The sequence below is a fragment of the Limulus polyphemus genome, unplaced genomic scaffold (genome assembly GCF_000517525.1).
Source record: "Limulus polyphemus unplaced genomic scaffold, Limulus_polyphemus-2.1.2 Scaffold47, whole genome shotgun sequence".
Classification (NCBI taxonomy): Eukaryota; Metazoa; Arthropoda; class Merostomata; order Xiphosura; family Limulidae; genus Limulus; species Limulus polyphemus.
In genome coordinates this window covers 426,981-439,286 of record NW_013665657.1, presented here as the reverse complement: position 1 = coordinate 439,286, position 12,306 = coordinate 426,981, and the positions used below count along the sequence as shown (strand labels likewise).

The following is a 12,306-nucleotide window of genomic DNA, read 5'->3' as shown; positions in this document are numbered from 1 at the left end:
ACTCTAATCGAATAGTGGGGTTTCACTCTTTTAACGCACTCACGTTTATTAATGCGGAACCTACAGCTCTTGTATCACTCTAATCGAATAGTGGGGTTTCACTCTTTTAACGCACCCACGTTTTTTAATGCGGAACCTCTAGCTCTTGTGTCACTCTAATCGAATAGTGGGGTTTCACTCTTTTAACGCACCCACGTTTTTTAATGCGGACCCGCCAGCTCTTGGGTCACTCTAATCGAATAGTGGGGTTTCATTCTTTTAACACACCCACGTTTTCTAATGCGGAACCTCCAGCTCTTGGGTCACTCTAATCGAATAGTGGGGTTTCACTCTTTTAACGCACCCACGTTTTTTAATGCGGAACCTCCAGCTCTTGGGTCACTCTAATCAAATAGTGAGGTTTCACTCTTTTAACGCACCCACGTTTTTTAATGCGGAGCGCATTATTATTATTATGTATTTATTTTTTGCGATAAAGGGAGTGCGAAGTATGAACTATTGGGTTCACAGCCCTGCACGCTAACCATTAGACTATGCCTATCTTATCACTCATACACTTAAAAAATAGAGGGGGGGATTAATAGCTTATCGAAATTGTGAAAAGATTAAATAATTAAGTGAGTCCTTGTTAAAATGGTTTGATAATTATACAAATAAAAGTGTCACTTTTGATATTTAACGATAATCACAAATGTCATCATATAAGATTATCTAGTGATAAATTAGTTATTAACTTTTTCAGTTACCAGGAATGTTAATAAAACACTTTAGAAAAGGATATGTATGTTCAGCTAGTTAAATATAAATATTGAAAAGTAGAATTACTATTTCTGTGACATAATACTATGAACCTACTTTCCTGACTACAGATTTTCTCAGAATTCTCTGTTGTAGCTTTTTTTCTCGAGATTTGTCTAATCAACCATGTTTAGTTGTCATGACTCACAAGCCACCCAGTTTTCATCGAAATGTTTTATTGTTTCTCGAAACTACTGATCTGCCATTGGTTGTTAGTCCTATTCAATTTTCCTCTGCTGAAAACATCCGCAAAGAATCTGCCAATAATGAGGAATAACTTTAACGAACTTCTTTTAAAACAATTTCAACTAAGACATTGGTAAAACTCAAGAACTCTTATTAAAGATATTAGATGAATCATTTAAGCGACATGACATGAAAATTAGTATTGAAAAACATAGCACACAAAAATAAACATTCGTCACTATATGGCTTGAACATCAATCAAGTAAAAAAGAGTCCAAATACCTGGGAAGTCTATTTACCGAAGACAACAAGCTGGAAAAGAAATAACAATATATGTTCTGCAACAAGGCTTCACACATAGAAGTTATACAACAAAGAATATACTTACGTTTAAACAACGTTTTCACTAACCAAAGTTTCAGATACAGTAGACGATGGTTTAGCGAATTCGTCTTTTATGATATGTTTCTTAAACTGTTATCTTGATGAATATGTGAAAAATTTCCCTCTCAAGCTTAAAAAATTAAATTGAAGTTACTGAAATATCTGTACAGCATTGTGTGTGGATTTCGTTGTTGCCCAATAGAACATACGCGTGAGTTAATATTTGTTTTTTTGTTTTTTTATCAACGGCCTGGTGGTTGGACGCTGAACTCGCAATCTGCTAGTACTTCATGTGTATTATAATGGTTTTATAAAGTTTCATATGTGGTATGTTTTACTAGTTGTGTTTATAAGTATTAACATGGTTTAATAGAGTGACACACCTATCACGGTTTTTAACAGTACACCATCAGTACTTGATGTGTATTATAATGGTTTTATAAAGTTTCATATGTGGTATGTTTTATTAGTTGTGCTGATGGTGTACTGTTAAAAACCGTGATAGGTGTGTCACTCACTAAACCATGTTAATACTTATAAACCACATATGAAACTTTATAAAACCATTATAATACACATCAAGTGTATGTTTTACTAGTTGTGTTTATAAGTATTAACATGGTTTAGTAGAGTGACACACCTATCACGGTTTTTAACAGTACACCATCAGCACTTGATGTGTATTATAATGGTTTTATAAAGTTTCATATGTGATATGATTTATTAGTGTTTCAAGTGCATCATCAAGTTTTGCTCCTGTTTAATGCGTTTCTTTATATTTAACTAGTGTTTGAAATGTATCTTCTTGTTTTGACGATTTTTAATTTGTAACGTCATATTTTACAAGTTTTTCATGTTTATCGACTTGTTTTTATAGTGTTTTGTGTTTATCAGAATATTTTATTATGTTCTATGTTTATAATCACGATTTGCTAGCGTTTCTTAGGTATCGGTACACTGTAGTAGTGTTTCATTTTTATCACCATGTTTGCTGATGTTCATGTGAATCAATGTGTTTTACTTTTGTTTCGTGTGTATGAGTATAGTTTTACTATTGTTTCAAGTGCATCATCATGTTTTGGTAATATTTCATGCATACTAGCATTTCTGTTGGTTTAAATGTTTGCCAAGTTTTATCTTTACCAAATACTGAACTTTAATACTAATTATTATTTTTCGGAAGAAGTTACGTCTATCAATATGGAAGAAACAAATATTTTACAACGGCATCAACCTTTTTGCGTGAGATATTACCAGAAGCACGAAATTACAACGGCGCCAACATTTTTGTGTGAGATATTACCAAAGCACGAAATTACAACGGCATCAACCTTTTTGTGTGAGATATTACCAGAAGCACGAAATTACAACGCCACCAACCTTTTTGTGTTAGATATTACCAGAAGCACGAAATTACAACGGCACCAACCTTTCTGTGTTAGATATTACCAGAAGCACGAAATTACAACGGCACCAACCTTTTTGTGTTAGATATTACCAGAAGCACGAAATTACAACGGCACCAACCTTTTTGTGTTAGATATTACCAGAAGCACGAAATTCCTATTACATTCATGAGTCTGTAATCCTCTCAGAAATCAACGATATAACGTGTTCTCTCACGTGATGTTGTGTACACAAATGCTTCGAATGCCCTACTTGCTCTAAACACTTACCCATTTTTTTTTCTCTTTTAGTAACAGCAACACTCGCATATCACAAAGTATGTTTTAGCAGCTGTCTTTGTTCACTTCCCCTTGATTACTCACTAGTCTACACCTTTAGGCCTGTCCTTTCAGCTGCAGTTACAAAATATAATAACCCCAGTTGTCAGTGTTCTCCAATCTATTCTACCACTTAAATAGCAACTATTTGTCTGTAGAGAAGGTATAATTCAACCAGGTTTATCTCTATAGTAACTGAGATCTTGTCACCACCGTGAACCTAGAAACAATTGGGAGTTATTTCATTGTGAATTGAAATAATGATGAAAGGCTTAGTTCTTATCTTGGCCTTTATTTGTTTCCCCGTTTTTACTTCCCAACCACTTTCTTATTCTTCCCTAACCTGCCGTAAGTATTCAAACGATCTTAGTAATTAATTCAATCTTTAGTTTGACATCAGTGTATCCTGAGTTTTAATGGAAAATTATGTGTTTTTATACGTTGTTTATATAAACGAAGAAATAAAAAAATAACGTGGAGAGAGGTAAAAGGAAAATAGCGACCAAGAAAATATTTGGTTTTTATTTATTTGAAGACAGTTTGCTGTTAAAAGCTTTATTATTATTATAACGAATACTAGAAATTCTGTTTTATCATTTACTTGATTTTGTACCGAGACGCTTTCGTTTACACACAATACGAAGTGAAGAAAAATTTAAGATGTTCATCTTACGTAAAAGAGCAATGTTAAAAACAAGTAATATTACTTTAGTACAATGTTCGAGAATTAAAACTATAAGATTTGATATACAATTCTTAAATTCACTATTCGAAATGTCTAAAGTATTCCACTCACTTGTTACCGGTATTAGATTTTTACCGGAAAGTACGTTTTCCAGTGACACAACGGTAAGTCTGCAGACAATATAACGTTAAAAACCGGGTTTCTATACTCGTGGTGGGCACAACACAGATAGCCCATTGTGTAGCTTTGGGCTTAACTACAAACAAAATTAAAAACCTAAAAGTATTTATTTTAAATATTTTCATTACATCATTTTGATTTATTGTTCTTCTTTTTTCTATAGCTCAACCTTTCGTTACTGATGCAACAATTCCAGTATTGAATTCTTTAGTAGAAGGTCTACCTTTACCAGTAAGAAAGTATACAATCAAGTACTTATATCTCGTATTTTTCTTTACTGTAAAACCACTCCTTGCCACAATGAGGTCCAATAGCATGCAAATCAATTAGAAAATGTTCAAGTTCTATTAATTCATATTTACCTTCGTTTTATTTAGGGTTCGGGTGGATCTGTGGTAGAACTCAGGATTTCAGAGTTGGCAAGCTGGGTTGGAATCCGTGCGAAACCACAAAATATCCCCCGTACTTTAATTTCCCATAAATACAAGTAGTATTTTAGCTACACCTGCTGATTACTTATGAATTGATTGATAGCAAAACTGTTCTTTCCCCGTATCTGTTTTGAAATGAATATCAAATTTGTGATTTCGGAGATTAGCGAAAAAAAAGGCCAAAAAGATGATACAAATTAGTATTTAATTTGATACTTTAGTTATTTATATATATATATATTTAAATAATTGCTTAACATTTTCCCAGACATATATCAAATTAAGAGTGGAAAATCAATTATCTGATTCATCAAATAAAGGACACTTGGCTTTTTGTCTGAGACAAAGCAACAATTCGCAAGGATATCTGACGCTTGCTGAAAAAATGTTAAAAAGTTCGTATATTTCAATGGTATAATTATCTGTATGAATTCATTCTACAATATCAGTAAACAACGAATCACATTATTTTTCTATATTTATCAAATAGTACATATACGTAGAATATTTAAATATTATTTTAGTCATATTTTTGTATACGTATTTACCTAGGTGGGTGTAGGTATACTTGTGTAGCAAGGTGTTGTAGGTATACTTTTGTAGTAAGATGGTGCAGAAATGTTTGTGTAGGAAAGTGGTGTAGGAATGTTTATGTAAGAAGGTAGTGTAGGAATGCCTGTGTAGCATAGTGGTGTAGGTACACTTGTGTAGCAAGGTGTTGTAGGTATACTTTTGTAGTAAGATGGTGCAGGAATGTTTGTGTAGAAAGGTGGTGTAGAGATGTTTATGCAGTAAGATGGTGCAGGAATGTTTATGTAAGAAGGTAGTGTAAGAATGCTTGTGTAGCAAGGTGTTGTAGGTATACTTGTGAAGCAAGGTAGTTAGGTATATTTGTTGTAGTAAAGTGGTTTCGGTATACTTGTGTAGTAAGATGGTGTAGTTATACTTGTTTAGGTATAATTGTGTAGTAAGATGGTGTAGTTATACTTGTTTAGGTATACTTGTGTAGTAAGATAGTGTAATTATACTTGTTTAGGTATAATTGTGTAGTAAGATGGTGTAGTTATACTTGTTTAGATACAATTGTGTAGTAAGATGGTGTAGTTACACTTGTTTATGTATAATTGTGTAGTAAGATGGTGTAGCTATACTTGTTTATGTATAATTGTGTAGTAAGATGGTGTACTTATACTTGTTTAGATATAATTGTGTAGTAAGATGGTGTACTTATACTTGTTTAGGTATAATTGTGTAGTAAGATGGTGTACTTATACTTGTTTAGGTATAATTGTGTAGTAAGATGGTGTAGTTATACTTGTTTAGGTATACTTGTATAGTAAGATGGTGTAGTTATACTTGTTTAGGTATACTTGTGTAATAAGATGGTGTAGTTATACTTGTTTAGATATAATTGTGTAGTAAGATGGTGTAGTTACACTTGTTTATGTATAATTGTGTAGTAAGATGGTGTACTTATACTTGTTTAGGTATAACTGTGTAGTAAGGTGGTGTAGTTATACTTGTTTAGGTATAACTGTGTAGTAAGGTGGTGTAGTTATACTTGTTTAGGTATAATTGTGTAGCAGGGTGATGCAGTTATACTTGTGTGTCAAGGTGGTGTTTGTATGCTTGTGTGTCAAGGTGGTGTTTGTATGCTTGTAAACTTTGATGTTGTTTGTATGAATGTGCACTAAGATGTTGTATATGCACAGATGCACCTAGGTGGCGTATGTGTATGGTAGTATATTGGTGTGTTGTTTATATGTTTATGTACGTAGATGTGTGTTTAAATGTTTGTGTAAATAGGTGAATATATGTGTTATTGTATACCTAGGTGGATGTTTGTGTGCTTGTAAATCAAATAGGTATTTGCATGCGAATTTACCTACTTGTGCATCTAAGGTGACTGTATGTATAATTAAATGAATGTATGTATGCTTATGAACCCACTTGACTACTTATAGGCTTGTATGTGTCTAGGTGGGTATTTATTTCCTTGTTTAAAATAGGTGGTTGGATATTTGCTGGGTAGTGTATGTTTATGTACCTTGGTATATACATATATATATATATATATATGTATTTTTCTACACGTAGGCGTCGTTTTATATTCTTGTGCACCTAGGTTGTGTATATATACCTGTGTACTTAGTAATGACATTGTATATTTGTGCACTTAAATCAATGTTTGTGTGTCTCGGTGGGTGTATACATGCTTCTGTACCTAAATGGGTGTTTGCATGTTTATGTACTTAGGTGGATAAGTATTCGTACTTGTGTATTTAGATGGATGTTTGTTTATGTGGATGGGTGTATGTATGCTCATCTTGTGTACTTATGCGGGTGCTTGTGTATGTACATGAATATTTGTTTGCTTGTGCAACTACGTGGGTGTTTGTTGTTTTCGTACTCGTTGGTGATGTTTACAATTTGTGTATCTGAGTGGTGCTTGTATAGTTGTACACCTAACTAAATGTTTGTTTACTTCTGTAAGTAGATGGACGAAGTGAAGTTTGTGTATTTAGATGGGTGTTTGTACGCTTGTGTAGCTTGGTAGAGTGTGTATGTTTGTGTACCTGTTGAAGATATTTGAATGTGTATTTACATAGATGGGTATATCTTTCTTTGGATATTAGTCTGACTGTGCATCTAAGTAGGTGCATGCGTACTTGATTACCTAATAGAGACGTTATTTCGTTGTGTACATAGGAGGTTGTATGTATTTTTACGTACTTAGGTGTATGTATGTTTGTTTATGTTCCTCCGTGGGTATTTGGAATAAGTCTTTACTATGAAGACATCGTGATTTATATGTCTTTCTCATATATGCATATAACGAATCCGGACAGAGCAAATTATATTAAAACGATTTTGAATATTCAAATGAGCATGTCACGTGACATTTACAGCCGATATAAATTGACACATATAGCAGAACTACATTTGACATTGTTCGGCATAACGCAGTTTGTGTGTTAATGTGAAGCCATCAAAAATTGATTGCTTTTGAGAAACAACCGTTTTCGACGCAAAATATTCATACACTCATACCATAACAAATTTTAAGATGGTGAAATTACTTGTACTTAATTCAATTGGAAAATAAAAGAACGTGGATCAACTTGAGACACCAGGACCACACAGAAAGAGACCTACACCAAGTCGTTCTTCAACCGAGATATGCAAAATCTAGTATTTTGTAATAGAAGAGAATTTACAAACACGAAATACAGTGAAAAAATCATCCACATGGCTCAGGCAACATAATCAAGAATGATCTCTGTCTAGAAACGAAGCCAACAGGGTATGTTCATGCTGTTCTATACAACGACATATTGGTCAAGTCACATGACGCAGTTCTTGTAGATTTTTGTGTGATCCGTCTGTTAAAACAGGCGCTGGGAAAGCATCGTCCTCATACACTAGATGGACAAACGAAGGTATCACGAAGGAGTAGTATGCTTTGGACATGGCATCCTAATGATGGAGCTATTTGTAATGGAAATGACCGGACGCAAAGACATGGACTTTGACAAAGTTACGAGGCTCAAAAATCGTTTTAATATAACACACTCAATCCTCTGTTTATTTCCTTAATTTTGTATTTTTCCTACCAGTTTCCTTTGATCATTACCTTTCCTGTTCATCATAATAGATGAAGGATGCTTTCAATACGTGTAGAGAAGCTGTTCTACCTGGATTAACAGACAACGAGTTTGTTGGCAAATTATGCACAGTGTTTCAAGAGGTAAGGAAACATTTACAATACTCCAAACTCGAGGAACATATATAGATAATATTAGAAATATTTAAAGACCGTAGGAATATATAGATGAAATTGATAGTATTTCAAGACTTGCAAGTATAGACATAGAAAACACTGACTCTAGTTCAAGATGCACAAGGAAAAATAGATATTACTGACAGTATTTCGAGATGCACAAAAATTAATACTCATATATCTATATATATATATTGTTAATGAACGATTTTTTTTCAGTATCTTTCAATATATTTTCAATATCTGGCACAGCGGCATGCCTGCGGACTTACAATGCTAGAAACCGGGTTTCGATACCAGTGGTGGTCAGAGCACAGATAGCCCATTGTTTAGCTTTGTGCTTAACTTCAAACAAACAAAAAAGCCTTTATTTGTGGAATATGTAACGTTTTAAAAGTCATGCGAAGTACTGTTTACTGATTTGAAATAAATGGAAATCATTCAAAATCCTAAAATAAATTGTAATATGGCTTTAATCAAGCTGTGTGTTTGCCCTTCTGACTACTTTTTAATGTTTAACAAAGCACGTGAATATGATTATAAAATTTTTTAAATCGAATTTCGAGAAATTATCCAGGCTTAGAATCTTCTGACTATATCCTTCGTCACGTTAATGTTATGCACTTGTATTTTAGTTCAGTATTTGTGCGGTTTTAATACAAACCTTCTTGTCTTTCTCTATGTAGTTCCATGAATGTGTGATGAATAAGACGGTAAGTGAAAGCTTGAAGCTGTTCGAAATTAATATACCAGTGTTTTAGTTGAATACAATTTCTTATTAGAAAAAAGCAATCGTCCTTTCAGTTCATCTTAAAACTGACTGTCAGTTAAAATATTAGTAATTAAAGTTTCATACAAGTGTTTGTGAGAGAGGTAGAAATTGATATGGATTAATAGTTTGAGACGCAACCGATAGGAGAAAATAATTAAATCTAAGCTTAATATGCTTAGGCACATTTTATAGTTGTCTATGGATTTTGAGAGATTTACTATATATTTATATATCCTCATGCAAGTAATCATAACTGGTAAATTCTAAATATATGTTATTATGTGCAGGATGTAGAAGTTAATTCTAATTTTTTTTCCTTGGTAGAAAATCATCATTAAAATTAACTAAGATAATTTTGTATATTTGCAGGGAGGCTTAGAAGGCTTCTTCAACAGTCCATTTTTGGTATCGCTAAGGAATATCATTAATAAACAATTTGAAATGGTATGGTCAATGATGACAAATATTTTTGGCGAAGGCGGTCCAATTGGGAGTTTGTTTCAACCTGACCGACAAAACCCTCTGTTTTCAAGTATAGGAAATATGTTCAACAGAATGTTCCGTCAAAATGCTGATTCAACAATATAAAACTCGATAAAAATGGCAAGAATCAATGCTGAAATACAAATGTAATAAATGAACAAGGCTTTATCATTTAAATAATATATAAATTGAAACACTATGTCTTAGTGATGTAAAAATATCTAAATTAATCGAAATTGTAACAGAATTGACATAAACTGTAAAAATGCATTCTCGAAATCTGTTTTATTAAACATTTTAACAGCAAACAACAAACGAGATTAAATGACTTACTAAATACAGAAAAAATTACATGATAAGTGTAACCTGTAATATATGGTTTCAGTTATATTCATATATTTATATCAAACAGTAAATAAAAAAGATCTAATTCAACAAGCTATATGTCTGTCAAACTGACAGGCAGAATAGGTTTTCTAAAGTCTGAACGAATCACAGGTAAACATTGAAGATAAGGAGCTTTGAGGTTAACAGAGGGAAAGAGACAATATAATTCGTTACAAGAACAAGGCTCTAAATTACAATATAAGAGATCACTTTAAAGAACGTCTTTCACAATCTGTTACTTAGCAATTGATTTACATCACTTTCAAAGGCACAGCATTGACCACTAAATCCACAACTTCGTATTTCTGACGTATGTTATTAAATATTGAAACTTTCGAAACTTCACTCGTTGTAATTCGTTCTTTAAAATGTTATTAAATCTTTAATTATAATCGCTATGCATTCTAAAGATAAAAATAAAACATTTTCCCCATCTTCCATTAAAGTTTTATACAACAACAAAAACTCATTAACAGTTTATTTTTCTATTATTATATCATTTCCTTGCGTTCACATGCCTTATAATCAAAACCCTATAATTACGATTTTACTTTTTTCTTCTAAAGCAAAAGTTAGCAATTTTTTTTTTTACTGAAATGGTTTCATATTTTTCAGAGAGTGCTTACAGAAGAGGTTGTGGGTGACACTTTATTTCTATAAAACTGCTATACATTCTAATACTATCAACAACAAGATATGCCTTGCTTTTCAACCATCTTGTAAACCCACAAATGAGTATAAACTTAAGAAACTAGCACCATAAATTTGAAGTATATTGGAATGCATAGAAGTTTTCACAAAGAATTACCAAATGTTCCACTTTTATTTACTAAGCTAAGAAACTCGTCATTTGGCACAGACAGCTACAGCAGTATCGGTTGGTAAAGAAATATCAGAAGTCATAATACATTATGTTGGGACCGTCACTTTTAAAGTAAAAATATATTTCATGAAGGTCAGTATATATTATGCTGATGACTCAATTTCAGAGGACAGAGAATGTTGTATCTGTGATATCATTACATAAGTTAGAAACTCTTGTATCACATCAATAATTATAGAACATTATTTGAGTAATATTTTAAAAAATTAAGATATATAGTGTGTTGGTGACGACATTTCATACGTAATAACATATTATAAGGTTATGTTATTTCGAAAAACTGAATTTACTGGGTTTAGTGATGTCGTTTCGAGTTTTAGAATTTATTGTTTACTGACTACATTTGGAAAACTTTAGAATACATTATGTGAATGACATATTACCTCAAGTTTAGAGTTTTTTGCGTATATATATCTATATGTATTATTCGTCATGAAACAGAAGCCTTTATACATTTTGAATAATGCTTTGTGACATAAGCACTAAACATGTTTTTTTTAATTTTGATGAAAGAGAAATAAATTGATAGAGTTAGAGGTGAATCATGACACTGTAATGGCGCCATCTAGTGATAAACTTTGAAATATACTATAAAAATTGAATACAAAACAGCATAAAAAGCTCAAGACACTAATGATATTGAAATGTCCATCGTAATGATACCTATACTTATATGGTAACTTTAAAGAAAATACAGGTTCTGCAGTTGCTAAGCAAATTAAATTATAAATATTAAAAGTGTGAAATATTTATCATTTACGAAAAACACTTTTGAACAAGTACTTCGGATGATATTAAATCTAATAATTTCTAGGTGTATTTTAAAGAAATGGATTTCACCGTTATAAAAAGGGAAAAATATTATTTTTAGGCTTAAATGGCATTCCTGCACAAAATGCTAAATGTGTAGTGACCTCTTACTACATTTATATTATTTACACAGAGAATATTTTTCGAGTAAGAATCCACAGCCGAAACATTTTCTTTTACAATTCGGAGATGAATTCTCAAGCAAAAACTTCAGAGTAAGATCAAGAGCAAAGTGCAAATTATCGATACTAGACCATGCATATATTAGAGAAATGAAATATAAATTTACGTAAATAAGGATATGATATGGAAAAATCCCTTCCAAAAGCAAACAGTTTAAAAATGGATTTTATCCAATAAATGTGTTCATTTCACAAAAAGCAAAGTTAGTTAACTGCACCCTTTTGCAGTATCATAATGGAACTTTAGGATGGTTACATTATCACCTACTTTCCTTGTTTTACATCACATGACTTCATTATAATTTTAAGTACTCGAATGTTGGGAAAAAAATAGTTAATCACAACTAATTTCCTTCAAAGATTCGACTGTCGCTTTCTTTTAGTTGGCTTTCAAACATTTTGTATAGAAAACTTCAAGACATATTTCAAGCATAACATCACAATGTAACCATCGAATAATGAGCTTTCAGATAGCGAGTAAAAATTGTATTTGGTAGTTCATAAAGTTAGGGATTACAGTGTAACCATCGAATAATCAGCTTTCAGACAGCTTGTAAAAATTGTATTTGGTAGTTCATAAAGTTAGGGATTACAGTGTAACCATCGAATAATAAGCCTTG

The 12,306-nt window shown here is 32.2% G+C and overlaps 1 protein-coding gene across 1 annotated transcript; it reads left to right on the top strand.

Moving 5' to 3' along the window:
- Positions 1 to 3,251: 3,251 nt before the first annotated feature.
- LOC106462711 lies at positions 3,252 to 9,529 on the top strand. The gene is made up of 5 exons (XM_022390329.1): positions 3,252 to 3,440; positions 4,121 to 4,188; positions 8,044 to 8,136; positions 8,856 to 8,882; positions 9,311 to 9,529. Exons 1-5 carry the CDS (start codon positions 3,353 to 3,355, stop codon positions 9,527 to 9,529), a joined length of 495 nt encoding a protein of 164 aa, XP_022246037.1. The 5' UTR covers positions 3,252 to 3,352.
- The last annotated feature ends 2,777 nt before the right edge of the window (positions 9,530 to 12,306 follow it).